General features: G+C 40.8%; 1 protein-coding gene across 8 annotated transcripts in view; it reads left to right on the top strand.

The window, feature by feature from the left end:
* Positions 1–25398, top strand: part of SORCS1 (sortilin related VPS10 domain containing receptor 1) — a 495821-nt gene that overhangs the window by 326890 nt on the left and 143533 nt on the right. For all 8 annotated transcript variants that reach the window (XM_040486379.1, XM_040486377.1, XM_040486376.1 and 5 more), the window contains exons 7-10: positions 692–810; positions 3367–3456; positions 9863–10042; positions 19614–19760. In XM_040486379.1, the coding sequence (XP_040342313.1) occupies positions 692–810; positions 3367–3456; positions 9863–10042; positions 19614–19760 (536 nt within the window). The remainder of the gene's footprint in view (positions 1–691; positions 811–3366; positions 3457–9862; positions 10043–19613; positions 19761–25398) is intronic.

Below are 25398 nucleotides of genomic sequence, written 5' to 3'. Positions count from 1 at the left end.
ATTTCACTTAAAATTATTAGAAGAAAGGCGTTTGTCTTGACATGGAATTTTACTGCTTATAACAATGTTTATAACTTCTTGCATGAGATGGCTGGTAAATGCATGTTATATCCATGTTTCCCTGCTTGTTGGTCAAAGGTCAGAGTGTGGAGGAAGAGCCTACAAATGCAAAAAAAAATAATTAGGAAATCGTAAATATTATTGCCAGTTTTTAAAAATATTTTCATTTAGGTTTGAGAGAGGAAAATTAATTAATGAGGATTTAGTATTCCAGGATGGCAAGATTTGGTGGAGGTGAAGGGGCATGCTGGTGATGGTGTTGACAGAAAGTGAGTAAAATAATGGGGTGCCTGGATGGCTCAGTCGGTTGAGTGTCGGACTCTTGATTTCGGCTCAGGTCATGATCCAAGGGGGTGGGATCAAACCCTGTGTCAGGTTCTACGCTGAGCGTAGGCCTGCTTAAGATTCTCTCTCCCTCTGCCCCTCTCTGCCATTTGTGCTCTCTCAAAAAAAGAATGAGTAAAATAATAATGATACCACTTTGAACGATAATAATGGTAAAAATAATGCAGCTAAAGAATGTGAGATTTGTTTCAAGAATTGGAGATAGCAAGGGAAAGAAAAAAGGTCGACTCTGAGTGTGATACTCAGTGTGTATACCTTCCCCCTACCTTTTTTTTTTTTCTTTCAGATTCACAGTACCTAACTTGCCGAATGCAGAACTGCACAGAGGCCAACAGGAATAAACCTTTCCCAGGCTACATTGACCCAGACTCTTTGATTGTCCAGGATGATTATGTGTTTGTTCAGGTATGAAAGATCCACTTCTGTTGATTGTCTCAGACAGTTCTCTTCCCTGCTTCCGTCCCTAATGCAGCCTCCTTTGCCTGCTTACACTCCCTTGAGGGTAAAAAAAGGAAGAAAAATAAAATCATTATCTTCTTGACAAAAGGAACATTGCCAAGTGTCGAAGCTTCTATGCTCACGGAATATTAATTAGCTCCTTTGAGCAGCGTCTGGAGGACCTTATCAACACGTGGTCACGGAGGCACCGCTTAGAGTATGAAGGTTGTCTCCAGAATGATGCGTACTTTTGTTCACCCTTCCTCTGCCTTCAGTGAGACTGAGTGGATATGTCACTCTCTTCCTATCAGAAGAGTCAGCCAATCAGCCTGTTCCTCAATACTTACCTTAAAAATAGAGAAACAGATGGCAACAGGAAGCTGCGGGGTGACTGGAGGTAGTGGGAGGCAGAGGCGAGGTGGAGAGTAATCAGCCATTATTGTCATGCTCTGACTATGATTAGGATGAGAAGTGAAGATGTATGCAGTCGGGTTTTTCTCTCCTAAAGAGAGTGGGAGACCTTTTGAGGTAAAGTGGTTAGAAGAGACAGGGAGCAAGTATGCTTTGCTGCTTTTCAGCATTTCAGGAAAGTTTTAGGTTTGTTTGAACAGTGATTTACTTAGTTGTTAGGTAAGTTTAGACAGACTTCACTTATTGCTTCCCATGGTAAGAGTGACAAAGGTACAATTGCTGAATAGTTCTGTGTGTGTGTATGTGTGTATACATTAAATATATTGACACATATTTATTACATATATTCAATTTTACACACATTATATATATATACATATACACACACAATTTCACTATGATTGAGACACATTCTTAACACTAATATATTTATTTGGACAAGAAATCATAATTCAGAATATTCAATCCCATGTTTTAAGGAAGCAAATGTTCAAAATGCACAAAATCAACCTATGTACTCTTAAAATGTTTTGCAAATGATTATACATACACATACACTTCATTTCTTTGTTGGGGAAATGAATAATGAGTACTCTGATAACTTCAGCATCAAATTATCAAGTGACATTAAAATGGTTACACGTATTGGTTGTATCTATAATTCATTTCTCAATCACTGTTTCTGCCAGGAACCTTTTCTGTTTTCTAGTAATGATTTGTAATCCACATATATGACTAACCAGTGAGAATCAATTCTGCCTTTAAAATGTTATGTATTTTCTACCCATACCGCTGTGAACATGATCCTGTGAACATTGTGAACATAACCCATCCCTAGAATTAGGAGGTGATCTGGCCCAATCATGGTGGACAAGATAATTTGCCAGTCACTCTCATACGTGTCTGATGGACCTTCACCCACAGCATTTGTTGACACAATCTGAGTATGCAAACTCCAACTGATTTTCCAGCTCCAGATATTTATATGGATTAAGAGTGACTCCACCAACTCATAGAAATACAGACTAGATGGTCCTTGCTACGGGTTGGGAGGTGGGGAGACGTTGGTCAAAGGGTACAAATTTCCAGCTATTAGATGAATAAGTTCTGAGGATCTAATGTATAGCATAGTGACTATAATTACCAATATTGTATTATATACTCGACAGTTATGAAGACAGTAGATTTTAAATGATTTCAGTACACACAAAATATCATAATTAAATGAGGGGATAGAGGTGTCAACTAACCTTATTATGATCATCATTTTGCAGTATATGCATTTATCAAATCATCACATTGTACACTTTAAAGTTACCTATCTTATATGTGAATATCTCAACCAAACTGAGAAAAAAAAAAACAGTGGCTACAAAGGAGAGGGAGACTGACAGTAGAGCCATTGCCACTCCACGAAACAGTGCTCGTGCTGGGGTGGAGACCGCACCCCTTCTTGCCCTCCCTCGCACCCACAGGGTTCACTGGGCTGTATGTGCTGGACAGACTTGGAGGAGGTAGCTCAGAGTTCTCTTCTGGAAGATAGAGATCTATAATGATTTGGGGCTATGATCCTGGCTGGTTTTCCGTCTAATGTGTCAGCAGCGCGGCTGTATGTGAGACATACTCGCATTCATCTATGGTACAGCATCAAACGGAACTCAGCGCTCAGAGATGAGAGGCTCCAGCTCTGCTGCTGTTTCACCCTGGCTGTTTCTTTCTGATATGGCATGGGGACCTGTTTGCGTGGTCATAGTCTTGGGCTGGATAGCTGGGGACGGCTGATGGACATTAAGCCAATATACCCTAAGGCTTCTCTCGTTAGAAACACAAAAGAGAAGAAAAATAAAAAGGAAATGAAAATGTTTCCTTGTTTCTGAGCTACAGGGCAAATCCAAGAATTTTATGTTCACCCAGTGGGCTAGGTTGGGCCTCAGACCAGTTCACATACACTGTGTGAGTCGTTTTTGAATGGAGCTCTAGTTCTTCACACTTGTCCACCATAGTCATTCACACTGTTGGGTTGGCAGCTACCCCCTTCCATTCATGGCTGTTGTTCGAGGGCCTGGAACTATTATAGGAGCTCTTCTTACAACTCTTGTGTTTATGATCCAGCTGACATCAGGAGGACGGCCGCATTACTACGTGTCCTACCGAAGGAATGCATTTGCCCAAATGAAGCTGCCCAAGTATGCTTTGCCCAAGGTATGAGCTGAATGGATTTCTTCATTTTAGTATTTTCTTCAATTCACATATTCTTGACCTCACCCCTTTCCCAAGGACCTTTTCAGTCTTTCGTATTCATTTATCTCTTCTCATCCCTCATGACTGCTTTTCACGTTCTCTCTCTCTTTCTCTCTCTCTCTCTCTGTCTCTCTCTCTCTGTCTCTCTCTCTGGAATTCTTGTTATAGGAGCATCTAAATAAATTGTCAACTGATTTGCTTTTACTTTTCAAGAAATATGTACTGGTATTCTAGCAAAACAGAAAACATGCTTTGGATATTATGTCAGTACGACGGGGGTGACGCATTTCTATCCCATTCTATTGTGATTAATTTTTGAGAGGGGGTACATCTATACGGCATCCAACCTTTGCTTTCTCTCTCAATAGAACTTACGATACTGGCTGTCTTTAGAGTTCTGAGGCACAGCTAAATTTTTTGGACTTTCCCAAAGACGTTACTCCTTTGGAAATAATGACAGACAGAAGTTAAAGACCCTCAACTGCTGACATTCCCTGGGCTCTTTCCAGAAACACTGAAGAACTGTGTTGATATGGAGCGCCACCTAGTGGAGGTCAAACTGACTTGGGCGCTCCAAGCTGTGGATTTGTGGTCTGAAGTAACTAATGCATTGTGCCTTGATCTTAGAGCAAGGGAGGTATGTATGACCGTAGGAAGGGGGAAGCGTAGGTTTAAATATAGTTGTAGCTCAGTTTTGAAACCTTTGGGTTGGGCAAAGAACATAGAGAACTTTTTTCGACTGAGTTTTCATGACTCTTTATCTTGTGTTTTTGTCCATGACTTTGTAGTGTGCTATTGTGGCCCAACACCAGCTAGCTGCCAGGGAATCGTGTGATAGACACAGCACAAGGTCATTGCAGATCTCTTCTTCCAGGAAAGTAAATGGTAGCAGTTGCTCTGGCTTCTCCAGGCAGAATTCTCCTTCTGGGCCATCATTTTGGCTCTAAGCCTAACAGGAGTAAGGTGGGCTGAGACATCAACACATTTGGGATAATAACACACATTAAATCTCCCTGTTGACTCCATGAACAATAGCCATGTTAGTATTTACTATTATTTCCAGCAGCTAAGAAATTAATGACAGTGGTAATTGCCCAGAACTATTTCTGTGCTTGTATACATTGAACTGCTCCTTGCTCTTGATTCGGTTTAACGTGTTTTACAAAAGGACAAGCTACAACTTTGGAGTTGTGCCTTGGATGAGACATGGGGAGAGTCCATATGTAAAACTAAATCTGAGTGCTGTTAAAAGTACCTTGGATAATCTTTTGGGAAGGCCCAGGAGGGATATGATCATGCCTCCTCAGTAAGTCCAACGGAGCCGTTTTGGGTTTTTTCCCCCTTCAAGTGCTGAAATAAATTGCTATTTCTTTGATTGATCAGCAAATGCAGTAGTTAGCTTGCAAGATTTACACCTTTAAAAACAAGAGTTAAAGTCAATGCAGGGAGATGCCCTTGCTCAAGAGGCATGTGGGAATTGAGACCAAATCAGGAGCACCAGATGTGAGTCAATCATCTTGTTCTAGCTCCTGGGAATATACTCTTTGAGTGGAATAACCCTGGGCCAAACCAAATGCTGTCTATAGCAGGACTGAGGCCAGCACTGAACTCCCCTGAGCTCCCAAACTAGCATCCTTTATACTTTTCTTCTCTTGAAATAATTGAATAGTTTACTATTATAAGATAGCAGATCCCCCACAAATTTTGATATACTGGAGGGCCATCAAAAGAAAAAAACCATGGACCAAGGAGCCCCAGAAATGGTAGTTTAAAACCAAAGGAGCATCAGACCTGGCACTGGAGTGTTAGGAAAAACACGTACTTTGCATTGCTTCTTCATGGCCATCACATAGATTGCTGTTGACAGTTGCCCCCAGTGACATCTAGCCAGTTGTACTTTGAACCTGAATCTGCTGTCTGTCCCCTCCCCTTGCTATCCCAGATGAGCACGCTCCATTACTAGCTTGATGTGAGATAGGAGGGTAGAATGCAAGGATTAATTTAGCTTTTCCCTGGAAAAATAGGAGTCAGTACAGCAAATGAATGTATTATGTAGTCCAAGGAGATGTTTACTTAAGGCAATGAGATGCCTCATTACAACCCATTACACCTTCAAAGAGAAGCCCCACCTTGGGTGGAGTGATTTGTGGGAAAGGCACATGTATTTCGTGGCCTTCTATCAAAGCCAGGGCTGCCTTGGCTGGAAAGGAACAAAGCTTCATGCGCAACAAAGGAATCAAGACAAACCAGCACTTTGATGTCAAATTTTCTGTAATCATCCACTGCCTTTGTATCAGCTCTTGAAAGACTATGGTTACCCTGAACTGTGTTTAAAAAAAGTTAATAATAATAATAATAATATAATGGTAATGATGACCAGAGAGGGGGATGGGGAGACTTTAATGTTGCTGCTGCTATTAAAAGCATGAAAGCCCTAGACCAGGAGACACAGTGAAGGTTTCCTTCCCTTAACTTACTTGGAGCTCATTCTGAGCCCCTCAAGTGAGATAAACGAGGCAATACATATGAAAGTGCTTCAAGCACTTTGGAGAACAGATACTCTATAAACGCAAGGTAATATTATTATCAGTATAGATCTCGTTGTCTGTGTGGTGGGAGATCGATGGCACCCAGGGCATGGGCGGTGCAGAGACTGATTCACAGAAGGAGGCCTGGATTCCAGACCTACATAGGTCACTAACTTGCTGTGGAACCATGGACTGGCTTATCAGTTTCTTTCTGTTTTTTGTTTGTTTGTTGTTTTGGGTTTTTTGTTTTGTTTTGTTTTGTTTTGTTTTTACATTTTTAAAATAAAATAAATGTTACTCTGAATCAAATATCCTTAGAGATACCTCATGAAAATTTGGCTCTATGATCAAATGAGTTTAAGAAGAAACCTAAATTTCATTCTATGTTCTTTGCCTTGAGAGTAATGGTAGGTCACTGGTGTCGAAGTTTCTAGGATGTCCTTTGAGCAAGAAAACTATATAATTCATCACTGATCAAACATTCCCAAAGAGATCCACTTAAAAAAAAATAAATTCTATTAAAAGTCCAACATTGCTGGTGTGCTATGGAACAGACTTGGGAAAACACTCTCGTAGAAGATCTAAAAGGCTACTTCTTGTTCTAAAAGTTTGTGTCTCCGTAAAAGCATTCAATATAAAGTGCCATTCTGGTAGAAAAAGCATATTTACCTGATAGAGGAGAATATAGGCATGAATTAAAAAGAAAGATGCCATTGAAATATGTCAGGTCCTTCAATTCAAATACCTAAGACCAACATCATTTTTTAAGTCTCTTCACTGTAATTGGATTATATGGAGAGAGAGAGAGAGCTGATCTTGCCCCTTATCTAGAGGTAGCCAATAACTCAAGTAGTTATTGTTATGTGACTGGTTCTCTATGTGACCTTGAGGCACTGTGTTTTAGTTCTGAATCTACAAAATAAAGATTTGTCTGAGTGGGATAGTACAGTTAATGTACTCTATCTAGTCCCTAGCATTTATTAAGGAGATGTCTGTGGTGACCCAGACTTCAGGGGTTCACCAGTGCACAAATTCACTCCAAGGCACAGAGGTAGGAAGTAGTTATGTAGGGGCCAGATCTGTGTTAAAATATCATAACATGAATTCAGGAAAAATACTGCATCCTGCTGATGAGTGAACATGAATTAGGAGTAGTTCTTTGAGGATTCTAAATGCTACAATAAGGATTTGAGTCTTTGTCCTAATTTAGGAAATGGGGAGCCATAGAAAGTTTGCCCTCAGTGGTTGAATGGCCTTTGAGCTAATTTCCATACCTAATCCCCTCCATTCAAAAGAAGCAAAATACTTGCATGAACTACTTTTTATTAAGTATACTGGTTAACACTCCAACATTTGCGGTGAAAAGAAAGGCCAAATCAACCTTGCTTAATCAACAGAAGAGATTTAAGGGCATGTGTCACTGAAAATAGCTAGCCCGTATGAAACAAATGCTACATGCCAGGCACTATAAATGTGTAACACTTAGTAACTGATTTAATCCTTACAACTCCATTGAGGGCACACTGTTATCTCTGTTTTACAGGTGGAAATGCTGAGGCACAGAGTTTAGTTCACACAGCTAAGTTACAGAGGGAGGATCTGAACTCAAGTAGTTTTACTTGAAAGTCAATTCTTTTAACCTTTTTTTTTTTTTTTTTTTTTTTTCCCCTAGTGTTCTCTCTAGCTGAAAGGTTTACAGGTGGGGCAGGCTTCTTAGCTGTCCACAATCAAAGACTCAAAGACATTCACAGAATGTGGCCTCTCTTTCTTTTGAGCCTATTTTCTTCAGGACTGTCTTCATCTCCTGCCCCTAAGATATGTCTCCATCAGATCTAGAGTTTTATTTTATTTTATTTTATTATTTTATTTTATTTTATTTTATTTTATTTTATTTATTTAATTTTAATTTTATTTTTAATTATTTTATTTATTCTTACTGCTTATGAACTAATAGTAACATATATATATATATATGTATATATATATATATTTTTTTTTTTTTTCTAATAATGCCACAGTCATTCTATAATTCTGTCTTACTGGCTTTTTGTTACATACCATCACTGATCCAACCACTGTGGTCAGGGACATTGCATATTCAACACGCTCATTTCTGGTGCTGAGGGTGGAAGAAAGTAGCAAAGACTGAGTACAGGGAGGAAATTTCTCGGAGAGCAATGAGGGTGTTTGTCAAAGAACATCAAGCTACAGTTAGCTGAAGAAATGGAAATAGACATTTGGCTGATATAAGCAATGGCCAACTTCTATACAAAACATAAGTTTGCATTATTGACCTGCAGTGAATTAATGGGAAGGATTCATTTTTGGCCTCCTACTCTGTATTCTTTTTATAAAAACGTTATCAAATTCTGGAGTATGGCATGTGGTACCTAGTAGGGGTGAAGGAATATGAAGCTGTCTGCATGAGGGTCTCTTCCTTCTGGGGTCATAGGAATTCACTGTGATCCCGGTAATGGGGAGAAAGACTTGTTCCTATACATTAGAGCAGAATCCAAGCTGAATTGCCTTTGTTTGATTGAAAGAACATCAGCATATACAAGGAGAGCTTTAGGATAGAAGTTAGGTAGAATTTTCTAGCACTGATATTCTTGCCAAAAAGCATTGAACAATCTCCCGAAGCTTTTCAAGAATGGAGGATGATCCATCTGGGAAGATTTGAGTATTAAGCTGCACAAAGGCCAAGAATATTTCCTTATTGTTCTTCTGTCTTTGTGCTTCTATATAATTCTGGCTTTGGTTTCGTTTTGTTTCTGTTTTTGGTTTTTGAGAGTTATACCAGTGTCTGCTGTCTTGGGCAAAGGGTGAAAGGCCTCCAAGAGCTTGTGCGCGGGAGACAGCAAGCCTTGGTTTATGTCAGCCTCTCCCTGAATATTCGCTACTCTGGAGTTCTGAATGGGGAAGAAAGGATTTGGAATTCCCACCCCAGGGACATCTACTCACTGCCTCCATACTATCTTTGCCTTATTTTTATCTTCCAGAACTATCAGAGTCTGAAAGTGTCATCAGTTAAGCAGTCTACTTTTTTCCCTCTCTCACTTAAGGTTTTCCAGTGAACTTCTCAGAGTAAAGGTTTAGATAAACCACCAAGTGCTTGAGCCCTCATTTACATGACAGCTAGTGCTTTGGGGTTCTCAGGAAATGTTCGTTTTCCTGTTTTCCTCGTGGGCTTCTGGGAGTTGCTGAGCCTTGGGCAGTGTTTCTCAAACTTTAACATGTTAACAGTTAAAGTTTAATGAACTTTAACTCTAACTTTAACAGAACTCTGAATCAGTGAAAGATTTTATTTAAATGCAGATTTTTTATTCAATAGGTGGGCCTGAGATTCTGTGTGCCCCACAAGCTTGCAGGTGATGCCCCCATGCTGGTGGTCCATGAACCACACTGAGAGATGCAGGGCTTGTCTATTTTCTCGCTGTCTCTCTGACTTTTCCTCATATTTACCCCACATAAGCCTTCTGAACATGTACCATGTTTGCGCCTGGCAAGTATATCAAGATGACTGATTCTCCAAAGTCATACATATTTGAGAAGGTATTCTTCATTTATCTAATGAAGTAATTAAATTATAAGTGAGCTACCAAGCATTTCTCTGTCCTATTTTCTCATGGCCTTACTGCTTAACTTCACAAATGACAAAGGAAATACATGGTTAATGCTAACCTAATCAATTCTTAGTTCACAAATATACACAAGGAAAATTTCTATCTTCCACTACAGTGCCTAAGTGCCTATCCTGTTGGTCTTAATTAGATTCCACTCTCTTCAGACACATGCCATGTTAATGTTCGAACCTGTTCATCCTCTGTATCTTTCTTCAGGACATGCACGTCATCAGCACAGATGAGAATCAAGTGTTTGCAGCGGTGCAAGAATGGAACCAAAATGACACCTATAACCTCTATATCTCAGACACCCGTGGGGTCTATTTCACGCTGGCCTTGGAGAATGTTCAGAGCAGCAGAGGTCCTGAGGGAAACATCATGATTGACCTCTATGAGGTATGTCACGAGGCATGTGCAGTCCTGAGCCCCTGTAGTGCCTGGACTGGAGGTAAAGGCCTACCATTGGCTGTTGCCTTGATCATCTTAATTATTAGTTCCTTACGTGGCCTCATGTCATTCGGGACAAGAAAGGATTTGTAGAGCATTTTTGTTGGTTAATTTTTAATCTACAGAACACCTGTGGGAAAAATTATTTTTTCATGAAGTCCACAGGCCATGTAGTCTCAGAGACCTAGAGAGAGTATCTGGAGAAGCAGTCAAACAATTGAAAGGTTTGAACAAGAGTGATCCTAATGTGAATTTTGAAAATAATCTTGAAGGACAGACACGGTGTCCCAATGTGAGCAAAGGGGTAGTGGGCATGTTCCCTCTCTCTTTGAAGAAAGAAAGAGGCAACTCTGCATTGGATCAGAAGATGCTCTCATTGGATTTGAATACCTTTTTTTTTTTTTTTAATATTTATTTATTTGTTTGGAAAGGGGGTGGGAGGGGCAGAGAGAGGGAGAGAGAGAGTCCCAAGCAGACTCTGCACTGTCAGCACAGAGGCCAACTTGGGGATTTATCTCATGAACCGTGAGAGTCAATCAAGACCTGAGTCGAATCAAGACTCAGATGCTTAACCAATTGAGCCACCCAGGTGCCCTGGACCTGAATACCTTTTTCATTAGATAACTTCCATTGGCTAATTGTCATCCTCTCAGAGGGCCAGTGAGTGAGACAAACATGTAGGTCTTACTCTCCTAAATGGGAGGGGGGAGGAAAGACAAAAAACAAAGTTTACCATAATTCCCTAAGAGAACTACGGCCTTTTGCTTCTCAAAATGACCAAGGTACAAAATAAAATCATACATGTTGGATCACTTAGCTTTCATGACAAATGCCAACACTTGAATTGCCATTTAAAGCACGGCTAGGTAGAAAGAAAGCTGCTATTTGGGGATGGATTTTAGCCATTTGTCAGTCTTACCTTCCACTATGAAAGATTTATAATGGGTTATAATGAGCCATTACAAAATGTATTCAGAATTTGGGAAGTGTCTGTATCATATACCTATATCCTATCTGAAAAAAAATCTAGAATGGATTCAAATATGTACAGTCATAATGATGCTATCTTTTGGTTGAGTATGAGTTTCAGAAAGTCAAGAAGTTGCTTAAATAACAAGAAGCAAGGGAATAATATCTAGTATATCAAAGAAAGGATCCAATTTCACTTAAGAAATGTAAACCCACTGTTGTAATTCTTTTTAATGTTGTCTACCTCTCTTTTCCTTTAAGGGCTCTTGGGGATTTTCTTCTAGTATCTAAACTTCTCTGTATGCATAAATGCGCATTAACAAACTGTATGTCCCATTCAGAGTGCAGACTAGCATGGGACATAGTTTGTGTGTATATATTTAGAAAAATGCACTGCAGACTTTTTTACACATTCACAAGTTTTTTTCCACTCGTTTCCTGCCCATGTTCCAGATAAATATAGTATCATATATCTCAGTCTCAATCTGAAAATGTATTCTGGAAAATATTTACATATTCTGGTGATTTAGTTTCAAATTTGTGTTGGATAAAATTTGTGATTTAAAGTATAAATTTTGGAGTCAGGTTGACTGGATTTAAATCCTAGCTATACCCATGTGTATGTTTTCTAGAGACAAAGCCAATAATTTCCAAGCCTCAGTTTCCTTGTTTAAAATATGGAGATATACATAGTATCTACTTGATAGGATTTCTCTGAGGATTACTTGTGTTCATCTTAACGTACTGTAAAATGGTTCCAGAAATACATCAATGCTCAACAAATTATAGATAGCATAATTAATATTATAGTCCAATGAGTTTAAGCTATAAGACTTAGGCTTTAAGACTATTCTTATAGTCTTAAAGTCTATATTCTTATAGTCTTAAAATCTACCCATATTGTTTAAATACCCAACACATTTCTACTATGTTGGATCTCTCTTGCCTCCCATATTGCACTTAGCATGGCCATAGTAATTCTTGAACACCAACTACTTGTCTTCTTATAAACAAGTGTAAATTGCCACATTTCTTTCATCACTTCTAAATGCTGTACAAACATTTAAACTTTAAATGTGTTTTGTGAAAATGTCATTCATTTGCGTGCCTTGATCCAGCACTTACGATGGAAATAGCTTGCTTCAAGAGTCTCATAAGAAGTCAAAGCAGCTGCCCCAGATCAATCACCCAATTTGTTTCCCTGGTCTTGACTCTGCCCTGTTCTCCCGAAAATATTTTCTGGTTTTCAGGTTGCATTTTTTTTCCCTTTCTGATTAACTGCTCCCCTATTTTCAATCTATTGTGGAATAGTTTGTTGTTGTTGTTCTGTTTTGTTTTGCTTTTTGGGGTTTTTTTGTTTTGTTTTGTTTTGTTTTGTTTTGTTTTGTTTTGTTTTTGGATAAATTTTGTCTTCTGCCAAAACAGAGACCATTTTAATTGGTCCCTTGATGATGGAAAAGATGACAGCTTTGGACAGGAATGACTTTGCCATGTTCTGTGATTCACACTTGTTTTCATGAACGATTTTCTGAATTCAAACATTGCTAACAGGTACGGAATGCGAAAAGGAAACAGGGTGTCTTCGGGACACGGCCAACCATTTCTTGGCTAATCCTTGTGTTTCCCCTTTGTGCCTCTCTTGCAGTTGACTGTCTGTAGGGAAACTGCTGGCTCTTATTATCATCACTTTGAGCGGTGGTGTGACTGCATTATGTAAAGGTGTTCTGCGTCCTGGGGCCGGGGAAGAACTGTCTTTGGTTTTATTAGCCTGACAGTTCACAGCAACTTGAATTGAACTTGATGTGATCAGAACGGCGGTGCCGAATCTGCTGGTTACCTAGATAGAAAGAATATTGGCTGACGTGGAACCTGGCACAAATGTTCCTTAACTCTGATTGTTCTGGCTAGCAGAAAGCTGAAAGCCATCCAGCATGAATTTCCCAGTAGAACTGCAATGAATGATGAGTGCTTAGAGGTAAATGAAAAGTAAGCAAATCCGTAAATGAATTAATAAGGAGCAGAGATGAGCAACATATGAGGTAGGGGTAACAAAGACAGAATATATGGAGTGCACGTCTGCTCACATTTGGGGGTGACTGAGGAGGACGGCATGAGTCCGTTGCTTGTATGCTTCTGCATGCCAACTACCTGCCATTGCTGTTTGCTCTTTAAGCTGTTTCAGCAGAGGCCGAATGTGTGATGTGTAACAATAGGAGTCCGTGTATCGAGGAAATGTACTGTTGATGAGTCTTTGTGGGAAATGCAAAAGGAAGCGCATGTCTCATTAAAATCAATCATTATGTTCATATACACACATTAGAACCTTACAACAACTGTAGCCCTTTCTGCCCTAGAAGCACATGTGTGTATGTGATGACGTAGGGAGTGCTGGGGACCAAGTGTTGGGTGACCATCTTACGTGGTTTAATCACTGCAATGCTAGAATGTTCCTTCAGTGTCAGTTGGCCATTGACCAGGAGAGTTGTCCACAGAGCAAAAATGCTAGATAAGGATTTTTGTTGATGAAGGTTCATAATAACAATGGATAATATTTTAGGGGCCAGTATGTGCCAGGCACTGTGTAAAGAACCTCCCATTATTATCTCATTCAATCCATACATTAACTTTATAATACTAGGACTATAATTACTCCCATTTTAAACATGAGTAAATAGAGGCAGAAAGAATGCAATCATCTTTGCAAGATTACAAAGCTAGTGGCAGAATTAAGATCTAAATCCTAGAGTATGCAACTCTTTTTTTAAACTTTTTTAATGTTTATTTATTTTTGAGAGAAAGAGAGACAGAACATGAATGGGGGAGGGCAGAGAGAGAGGAAGACACAGAATTTGAGGCAGGATCCAGGCTCTGAGCTGTCAGGACAGAGCCCGATGTGGGGCTCGAACCCACAAACCATGAGATCATGACCTGAGCCAATGTCGGACACTTAACTGACTGAGCCACCCAGGTGTCCCTAGAGTATGCAAACTCTTAACAACAAACTATTTGTGTCTCTAGAAAGATTTGGGCTTGTATTTGGTTGTGGCCCAGCAATATCCCTAAGAAAAGACATTGAAAGGTAGGATAAATAGTACTAGACTTTACCTAGAAGTAGAAGAAACCAGACAGAAAAAAGAAAACAGTCTTGGAGAAAGGCCAACTCAGGATCTGCAAATGATCTCTCTGGACCTATTCACCACCTTCTGAACCACCTTAGTCTGTAGTTAGAGCTAAATTCAGGCAGCACTGTCATGTCCCTTCCAATTTTGTCTGGTGGATGTGTTTCTTTCAGAGAAGCCTAGAAACAAGTGTTCTAAAATTCTGTCATTCCTGAATAGCACAAACTCTCCAGGGGCATCACGTGGGGATGGGTAAGAGAAGACCGCATGCCTGACGGTGGCCAGAGCAAAAAAGACATGACGAGTGTGTCTGAGACGTGTGATTCCTAGTGTATCCGTCTGGTGTGGATGATGAGAGGGGGTCTGACAGCTTTGGACAATATCCATCCTCCTGTGGGAAGGGAATATTAATTAATGATGATGAAGAGCACTTTGGCTTAATGGGCAATGACAGTTTATCCCAGCCAAGTGGAAAGGGCTGTGTTGGGAGTCAAGCCACCTGGCTGGCAAATTGGGGATGCACAGAATGTGTGCATACATGAGTGGGCACAGTGGGCATGATGGAAGACATAACCAATGAGCAGCGCATGTTCTATTGCACACATAGTGTCTTCTTCACACTATGAGTGCACCTCTTTAAAAGAGAAAGCCGAACAGTTGCGATGATGTACTGACACCTTGACTTCTTAGGGAAAGGCTGCCTCTTATAATCCAACATAGGAATTAGAGAAGAAAAATGCTTTCCTATCCAAGATATATTTCTTACTGGGCACAGAATGTACCATCTAATTGTATTTAAGGTTACTTACTCTCTCCCTAGTAGGGTGATGTTGCCTAGTTAAGGCAATAGGGAAGAAAAGAACACTTGGACATTTCGGGGGAGTGGGCTCTTTGATTTCAGAGTTACCCCTGACCCCGCTCTCCCTGAGTATGTGTCTCTCCTGGCTGCAGTTCTCTCTTTAGAACAGAAAAATATCCTGTCTCCAAAGCCTGAAGAAATTATGGTCACAGATATGTTCTCTTTCTAGCTACACTTGTTGATTCATATTTTTTATTCTTTCCAAATTTTGACACTTTGGATTTGTAATTAATGTCTGAGACAGAGAGGGTAGGAGGAATCATCTCCCAATCCTCAGTAGCGTCAGAAACAAGCAAAAACTCCTGTGCAAGGGTTTTCCTAGCTTAGCCTCCACATGCAACATGTGAAAGAAAGTTTGGGAGAGAAGAGCACCCTCTAGAGATGCATATTAAAAAAACAAAGGAAGAATATAGGGTTCTTCGTTAAAATCACCAAAGAAACCCAAGTCCCAGCACCGAACACATTCCCAGTGTCAAAAACAATTTGTTCAATGAACGTATAGTTATTTAGACATTCTAGGTGCTTTATCGTCAGTGCTTGGAAGAATGCATGATAAATAGTTGATGCTCAAACAATATTTATGGGATAACTATTAAGGAAACGTACTGAAGAACGAATAAAAGGTAGCCTCAAGTAAGTATGACATCCCATCCCTGACATTTCTCTCAGAATACTCTAGGATGACTGAGAAATTTGAAGAAATAGTAGGGCCCAAAGCGTTAAGTGTGTGGGCTCTCGAGTTAGACAGATTGAAGTGGAGTCCAGCTATAAGGTTCTCTGGGGAATGATCTTAGGGAAGTAACTGACCCCATCCAAACTTTGGTTTGCATACCTGTAAAATGAGGACATCATTGACTCTGCCATTTCGAGTGCATGAGAGATTAATGTGCTCATGCTTACAAAACCTTTTGTATAGTGCCTCACGCTTCATAAGTACTCGGTAAATATGGGATAGTGTTATTGCTCTCCTATCTTCTAATGCAGAATTCTTACTACCTATTTTATTAAAAGCAAAATAAGTCTTATACAAAGTGACTCTTCTAATATTCATTTTCGTGAGGGAGTATGGTAGAGTGAATGATAATCCAAAAGTTACATTAGAGTGGGAGACTGTAGTGTGAGATCTGTCAGGAGAAGTGCTGACAGGTAAGGAATCATGGTAAGGAATGTAAGGAGCCCTGGAGAAGTTTGGGGGAAGACTGATGCTCTTAAAAACCTACACAGTTGTTGAGAGCCATGATGTCATCTGGGGGACAAAATGGAGGTAAGAGAGGAAGAGTTGGGGACAGTTAGGGGTTCTGGTTTCTGGGAAAAGAGCTTATGGAGCTGGGTTTTGAGGTATGCCTGGGTAGAGACATTTCTGGATATTATCCAAGGGAGTTGGGGACAGCCTATGTGAACAAGGAGAGTAAAATAAGAGAAGGGAGGGTGGCCCTCCAAAGCTATCATCCTAGGGCACAATGAATGTGCCAATGTGCTTTGTGTTGGCTTGAGGTTTGAGCTGTAGCACTTCATGTTTAAAGTCTAATCAAAATGGTATTTGGGCTCATATGATATTAGAGAAGAAGAAATAATAACTGATTACCTTTGAGACTTCTGGTATCAAATTCCCCATATGCAAGGCAAAGAAAGATAAGTGGCTTCTCAATACACTCAGCATTTTTGTGCAGAATTCAGAAAGGTAGAAAACGTAACAGGTCTTTCCCCAAAGGAAGACGAACTCCCAACAGTGAGCTGTGTCATTCCCACAGGGGAACATCTTCCTCAGAAACTGTATCCATGTGAAGGCATGTCTTCCTAGGGACTATTACTTTTTCCTGTCCTGTTCCATCCTTCAGCCCCACCTCATTCCAAAGCAGCACATACTGTAAATACTGAGGGAGGTTTTCTCGCAACATAAACATGTCCCCCCATCCTCAGTGGAACCCCAGATGCGCTGTTGTACGTACAACTACACACACATTCCATATTTGGGGCACTAACACCACTCCCTTGATTTCCAAAGTGATAGCCAAAGTAAGAGGGTAGCGGTTGCAAGAACCGTAGCGTGAGACCTCACGAAAGAGCCCTTGAGGAAAGCGTGTCACGCATTGGACACACACAGAGATGGGCTTCTCAGGCTCAGAGCAAAAGGAGCAGTGGATGAGCACAAGAAACTTAAGAGCAGGGGTGACCGTCTCTGCAGACCAAAGAAGCAAGACAAGTGAAAAAGACACCACAAATGGGATTTGCACAGATAAAGCGCCCTGGCCACAAGAGGAAAATCAGCAGACCCACTCCAGATCCATCCCTTATTGCCACACGTTGCCTCTGTCTTGGCACGTTTTTATTCCCCAAGATAAACCTGAAGGCCAAGCTGCCAAAGATGAATTACAAAACGCAGCTCTCTGCTCAAGTGGCATTTGATAATGCCACGCAGTCGGGGGCCAATAAAGTCACCGCTTCTGCAAATCAAATGAACCAGCTCCTAAACACATATAACCCTGTTCTGACACTCTTGCCAAAAAAGGGAGAGGGCAGGAAGGAAAATGGGCAATGAAACTACTGGAATAGGTAATCGTTTTATTCTTTCCGTACTTATTGTAACCTAGAGTGCCGCGTGGTTAAGACAGCATTGCTTCTCATGTGTGAGTATGCTGTGGAGGGAAAATAGGACTTGGTGAACATTCTGATTTATGAAATCTAATTTTTAAAGAACTGGCAGTTTAGTCATATTTAAACATGTAACAGCCTCTGGAACATATGCAAAACCAATATGGGGTTCCCTGGCGAGCAGTCCTTGTAGAGCTGGGATAGTGAATAACTAAATATTATTTGTAATTGACGTACCATTGTCAGGAGGTACAGTGCTCCTGGAATTTATGTCTTCCGCATTTGTCGAGAATCAACAATGCAGAAGAAATTGTCTGCTTGCTCTCGAAATGAGGCTTGTTTTCCTAAGTAGTTCAAAGTATTCCTCCCAGCTACTCATTTATACCATTTATTTGCTTAACAAACTTGTCGTTCCAAAGGAGTACGAAGTTGGCCCAACTCTAAATTACCCCAGATGCCAAATCAGCAGGTACAAACTAATGGGGTTTGACTGTGTCAAAAGCCAAGGTAAAAATGTACATATTCTGTTGATTGAAACCCAACCTCTTTAAGTTGAGAAATTCAGAGCTGTATTTGTTAAAAGGGCGTTGGAAGTCAGACAGATCTACATGCGAACCCCAACTCTGTCATCACAAGCAATTAAAATTTGCCTACACCTCAATTTCCTCATCCATGGAACCCAGGTCCTAGCTGTTAGGCAGGTTTGTAGTGAGTGTCGGATGTTTTATATATAAAACACTATGTTTTATGTATAAATACTACATTTTATATATGAAAACACTATGCACTGGGCATAGTGCCCAGTCTGTGCTTCACAAAGCCACTCATTGGGTTCCGGTTTCCTTATCCTCAAGATATGGCTGCCGATAACTCTATCTCATGGTTACTGCAAACATTAAGGGAGGTGGCTTGTGCACAGCCCTGGAATGTGCTGTTCCACACATTCAGACCTTTCTCCCATTGGCCCCCACTCTCCCTGGGTTGTCATAATTCCAAGTAGAATATAAAAGAAGTATAAGTGCATTTAATACATTCTAAAACACTTGAAAAATACGGTACACACTAATGATTTGTTATTGCAGTTTGTCAACTTACCAATTATTACCTCTTTCCTAAAGTATGGAAGAGAGAAGGCAATCATATTGTCAGAGCCAAGGAATTAGCAAGAACTGTTTCTAGTGGGAACAAGGTGCTATAGGAATGCAGGAGGGAATGATTTGACAGTTTAGGGAAATCACTGTGTCTTTATATTTAAAAGCTGTTCTTTTTTGTTCAGTGTATTTCAGTGACTTAATAGAGTGATCTTTTTACAGAAAAAAAAGGGAGAGAAAAAGCAATAGTATTTGGATCATGGGCTTTAACTGACCTTTTCCAATTGCCTAAGGCTGTAAATAGCTCAATTGTTTAGACAGTTGTTAAGAGCATGGTCTGTGGAGCCATAAGTAGAGTTAAATTTCCAGGTCTGCCACTTACTATCTGTGTGACCTTAGGTAGCATGACCTTGGAGAAGTCACCTTACCTGGATAAGCTTCAGTTTCCTCTTATATGAAATAGAATAAGTGATACTTAGCCAAGAGGTTTAAATGAGATAAAGTATTTAAGACCATGGGTGCTATGCCTAACATAAAATTAAACTAGTCCTATTTATGTATCATTTACCAACACCACAAATGAAAGCACCAGATTTTAACTCTAGGCAACTGTAAGATACCACCAACTTACCTGAGAGGAAACAAGAAGCTTCTATCAAATTTACAATACAATACCCATACCATAAGGGGCATAGACCTATTGCCGTGTGTCCCACAGTTCAGGGAATCATTCTGCTTGAGGATTACACCTCTCCACTATCCCCACCCTCTCCTTCCTCCACAAGTGCTCACAGCTGAATTGGACAATCTGCTTTTTTTTTTTTTGTAAGGTAAATAAATATATCCCATCTCAAATTGATGTATTTTTCAGCCATGTCAATTTTTCCCAGGTAGCAGGGATAAAGGGAATGTTCTTGGCTAACAAGAAGATTGACAACCAAGTGAAGACTTTCATCACGTATAACAAAGGCCGAGACTGGCGTTTGCTGCAGGCGCCTGACACAGACCTAAGGGGGGACCCCGTGCACTGCTTACTGGTGAGTGTTCACATTGGAGAGGAATGTTCCGCACAGTGAAGGGCTGGAACTGGATATTAAATAAGCAGATGAAGATCGTTCCAGGGCTTGTTGCTTAACTGGTGAACAAAAGGGGACAGGGCTGAGAGTGAAGGCAGAGTATGTAGAAAAGGGGTGCTGTGCTGCCTTGTGTGATAAGCCAAAGAGATAAGAGGACTTGAGTAAGTTCCTTGCTCATTTCAAGGATTTTGAGTTGTGACCAGGTTCTGATGAGGACCTCAAATTGTAGTTTAAGGGAGAATGTGATCCTTTCCATCTGTGGTGGGGAGATACACCCTTACTTTTGCATGAATGATTTGTTACATATCCAGTGATGCATAAATTCAGCTGCAAAATTGATGAACTGACAGCAGAATGTATAGGTGTATTTTCCAACAGAGATGTTTAATCATATTTTCAGAGGAGTTTATGCCTCAAACAAGGGGTAAGAACCACTGATTTAAACCCTCACTTGTACCCTTTGTAATGTGTTCCATTCATCTATGTCTCATTCTGTATAGCTGGGATTGGTAAACCATGGCCTGTGGGGCAAATATGGCCCATCAATTGTTTTTCTAAATAAAGTTTTACTGGGACACAGTCATGTTTATTTATAAATTGACTCTGGCTGGTTTTGCTCTAAATGACAGAATTGAATAGTTGTGGCAGGGACTATGTGGTCCATAAAGCCTATAGTATTTACTATCTGGCCCTTAAGAAAAAAAGAAAGAAAGTTTACTGTACCCTGCTTTGAAGTAAAGCTTTATTTTAGTTGCCTAACATTTGACACTGTGTAGATAGATCCGCATGAATTTATTTCTATATTTGATTATATGAAGGTGTCCAAGAGAAGGATCAGAGCTGAGTCTTGCCTTCAGGGAGTTTGCAGTCCACTTGAAAGACACTCGATTAATAAATGAGAGAGTAGAGGGTCACATCTCACTCTTCATAGTGGTTTTGGGGCTGCCCTGTGCTTGATACATGGATAGATACTGAGTGAATGCAGAAGGAGGGGAGGATGAGATTAATTGCAAAACAAAGTATAATTTAGTGCTAATTTCTGTGAAACAATTTATAAAAAGGAGAGATCAGTATGTAAACCTAGAGGGGAGACTTAGTTTTAGTAAGAAAGTTTTGTATACACACACACACACACATATGCACATATCAGTGTTTGCAGTCTTCATACAATTCTCACTTTGATGTTATCCACACTCAGCTTGCTTTGTCCCAGGAAGGCTGAACAGTCACTTTGCAGGTTCATCTCATACAGCTGTAGGCGGGTCACCCTTGTACTCGAGAAGATGCCAGCAGCCATAGTTTGACCTTATTAGTTGCAAAGGATATCACAGTTGTCACTGTGCATCAGGAAAGCGGGTTAAAATTCAGCCTCCCACTCAGCTACTATCCTTATTACTGGCAACTTACGGGGGGGGGGGGTAGTAAGTGCACAAAGCCAGTGACAGTAAGTAAATGTAACACTTATTTATTGAATACCCACTGTATACAGGGTATTCATTGTCCAGTAGCTTTTTAAAAAACCAGAGCCACCTTCCAAGTTTAGCTATTCCAAGTCGGGGCATTGTGGTATTTAGCCAAAGAAGCATGGGATGCACCAGTGCTTCAACATGGCCCTCCATCCCACCGTGCATTTTGGAGATAAAATGCCCATGAGCGCGAATTAACCATATCACCTGACGAGGCTTGCCTGTGACCACTCTGGCATCATAAATGCGTGGGTGGAAATGCCTCTGACACAAAGCACTTAGTGAAGGGCCCCCTGTTACAACTTCAGCCCGGTTTTAGGAAGTCTTATTGCCATGCCTCCAAAATACAAATGCAGTATCAACTTGTTTACCCATCTCTACTGGGACTGTTCCAATCTAAGCTGCCATCATTTCTCACCTGCCCTGGAATGAGAGGCTCCTAACTGGTCCTCCCGTCTCTACCTGGCAATCTCTTCTCCACACAGCAACCAGCGCGATCTTTTCTTTTTCAATCCAACTTTACTGAGGTAAAACATACATAGAAAATACCCACTTTCGGGGTGACTGGGTGGCTTGGTCGGTTAAGCGTCCGACTTCGGCTCAGGTCATGATCTCACGGTCCGTGAGTTCGAGCCCCGCGTCGGGCTCTGTGCTGACAGCTCAGAGCCTGGAGCCTGTTTCAGATTCTGTGTCTCCCTCTCTCTCTGCCCCTCCCCTGTTCACGCTCTGTCTCTCTGTCTCAAAAATAAATAAACGTTAAAAAAATTAAAAAAAAAAAAGAAAATACCCACTTTCAGAGTATAGTTTGACGAATGTTGACAAATGTTATGGACCTATGTAACCACTACCACAGTCAAGATAGAATATTTTCATCACTCAAAACTTCCTTTGTGTCCCTTTGCAGGGAGTTTTCACGCCCCCGGTCCTAGGCAATCACAAATCTGCATTCATTTACTATAGATTAGATTTCTCTTTTCTCAAATTTTATGTCAGTGAGATCAACTTGAGCTTTAAAAATTCAGATCTTGTTCTTAAGGTTTCTAATGACTTTCTAATTCAGGTAGAATAAAGTTCAAGTACATTACCATGGCCTGCCAAGTCTCATATGGTCTGGCCCCTGTTTTCTTCTCTACATAGTCCATTGTGGGGGAGGACAGCACTTTTTTGCATACCTTTAACTCACTCTGCTCATTTATGTCTTAGGCTCTGCATTCACCATTATTTCTCTTAAAATGCCTTTTCCCTCATCTGGCTTTTTCTTGGCATTCAGATCCTTGCCGGATTACCTTAATCTAAGAGGCTTCTTAAGTTTTCTCTAAGAGTTTGACTCAACTCTTTTTTATCCATGATCCTTCTCGTTCTCTGAAATTGGCACATATGTTTGTTGACTGTCTTGCCTACCTTCCCCTGCTCAAATATGAGCTCGAGTATAGGAACTGAGCTGTCTTTTGGCCCCTCCAAAGAATAAGCTCAAGATTCTTACCTGCCACGTGGTAGGTGTTCAACATGTGTTGTTATGGGTGTTGTTTGTCTGAAGTCGATGTTCCACTGACAGGTGTTGGTTGAGTTTCACATTTCAACTTGAGTGGAAACTTTCCCTTGCCACTGACAGCCACACAGAGGGATTCATATTATCCATCCCTGAAACTAAGAGGCCTAGGTTGACCCCACAGTTAAGAAAATCAGTAGGCTCATTAAGATCCAGGAGAGATGACGGGGCGCCTGGGTGGCGCAGTCGGTTAAGCGTCCGACTTCAACCAGGTCACGATCTCGCCGTCTGTGAGTTCGAGCCCCGCGTCAGGCTCTGGGCTGATGGCTCAGAGCCTGGAGCCTGTTTCCGATTCTGTGTCTCCCTCTCTCTCCGCCCCTCCCCCGTTCATGCTCTGTCTCTCTCTGTCGCAAAAATAAATAAACGTTGAAAAAAAATAAATAAATAAATAAATAAATAAATAAAGATCCAGGAGAGATGAATTAATGGGCTCTAAATGTATGGCACCCAGGAGTCTTTGGCCTGCCTCCCTCATTAACTCTCTGATGTAGTTTCAATCTGAGTTTTAGAAAACACGCTGAGGAAAGGCAATGGCAAAGGGAGTGGGGAACAGGGACCAAAATCACTTATAAAAATCTGCCAAAAGCACAAAATAGAAAAGAAAATCTTTGAGCTACAGGAGACCCAGACTGTTAAGAACCTTCTTTATGCTTGGGAGCTGGTGGCAGAGAGGAGATAAAAAGTGATTTTAGATTGTGAGTACTTGGAAAGTGACAGTGTCACCAAAAGCACAGCCTAGTGATTAGAAAGGAGATTTTCCAGCAGGGCTGTTACAAATGTGGAGTGGAACGGGTTCAGAATTACAGCCCCAAACGGAATGTTCCTGGTAAAATGTATTCTACAGAAATAAGGCATCCAGAGTAATTTGGGGCTGTATTTTTGGGACTTTTAGGCTGATTGCCTGGAGGGCTCAGCTAGGATTTCTTTTCTCTGAAGAGTGCATTGTACACTTAGATGGGGTATTACAGGTCATGGTCCACCTGCCACCAAAGCCTCAGAATTGGGTTCCCAAGAGGCGAGATGTGAGCTGAGCCTGTGACAAATCCTGGGTCCCTAGGGAAACCAGAGTGTTCTGTAGATAGAGGCTGTGACTTCTTTATGGATTCAGTTGACAGTTCTCTAGTGGAGCTAAGCAGCCAGCTACCCCCAGGAGATTCTTGACTCTGCTTTCTGCTCCTTTGCACTGGCTGTGACTCCCCACGCTGTGCTGGATTGGAGTGCAGCTCAATGCCCCCAGAGTCAGCCTGTTGGTGCAGAGCCCTCTCTCTCCCAGGCTGTTGACTCTTTACTAAGAATCTAATGGATTTCTAGCTCCAGTTCAGGGTCATAAATAGCACAAATGTGTGAGTTCAGGCGTGGATTTGGAGGATACTGTTTAAGACCTTAGCTGCTGCCTTATTGATAAAAGGTCTGATTTGGCTTTTCAGTACAACACTCAGATTAGGGGCCCTAGGGATAAGGGTACCATGAAGATGAGACCCAAAGGCTGTCAGTGCAGAGGATGGGGAAAAGAGGAGGTAGAATGAGATGCTGGTTGACTCTTAAATAATCTCACAATTTTTTAGTTGATTTAATTCATGGTGGGGAGCATATCTCCTGTCATTTAGTAATTTTCCATTGGTCAACCACAATGCTCAGAAGATAGTAGCTGGTTAATGGATCGGGTAAATCCAACAGACATTGATTGAACATTTACAATGGCCAAAGGATTTTGTTGGTTAAAATAAGAAATATAAGAATAAGACAAGAGAAAGGTAACTTGGAGCTAGAGGTCCACAATGGGCTTCAGGAATCTGTGAATTCCCTAAAATTGAACATTAAACTCTGGGTGCATATGCCTTTGTGTAATTTTCCTTGGGATAGAGTCCTTAACTTGCCTCAGATGCTCAAAATCTGAACCTGTTCCTGAAGAGATTAAAGACGAGAGATCTAGTTGCTTCTAGTATTGACCAGTTGATGATATGCCATGCCCTGTGACTGTGTGTGAGTAAATACACAAAGGATGGTTTCCAAACATGTATGCTGCACCCTTCATTGTCTGTAAGTCAGCTGCTAGGCCTTGGTGGTTTCAAGGTACAGTTCTGTATTTTCTTAACGTGGAAAGATAAGGAAAATAGATGCCTTTGTGGCAAACTGTACTTTGACTCTTCCGAATTGGAGATAACTCTGCAAAGATACTCCGGTATTTCTGACATGGTAGGTAATGGGAGAAAAGAAGGGAAGAAGGCTGGAAAGAAGGAAGGAAGGGAGAGGTAGACAAAGTGCCCCTGCCTGGGCAAAATGTGCATAACAGTTAGCGAGCCCTGTCCTGTGTCCTGCAGGAATTGGCAGTGGCTTTAAAATAAACCTCTCTATTAAGTTTTGGTGATTTGACTTTGACAGATGTTCAAAGCTGGTCAGGTAGAAAAGTTTAACTTAAAAAAGTAAAGATAAACCACTTAACATTGTTTTTCTTTGAGCACTGATGCAGGCTCTATAACTTCCTTGCACAAATGGAAGAAGGAAAAAAGAAAAGCCACAGAATATTCTCCTCACACCAGCTGGGGGCAATCCAGTACTGCAAATGTGAGAGTGGAGGAAAAAG

The sequence above is a fragment of the Herpailurus yagouaroundi genome, unplaced genomic scaffold (assembly GCF_014898765.1).
Source record: "Herpailurus yagouaroundi ecotype Mexico unplaced genomic scaffold, PumYag 163, whole genome shotgun sequence".
Taxonomy (NCBI): Eukaryota; Metazoa; Chordata; class Mammalia; order Carnivora; family Felidae; genus Herpailurus; species Herpailurus yagouaroundi.
Note: the sequence above shows the minus strand (reverse complement) of the source record. Positions and strands in the feature narration are given on the sequence as shown.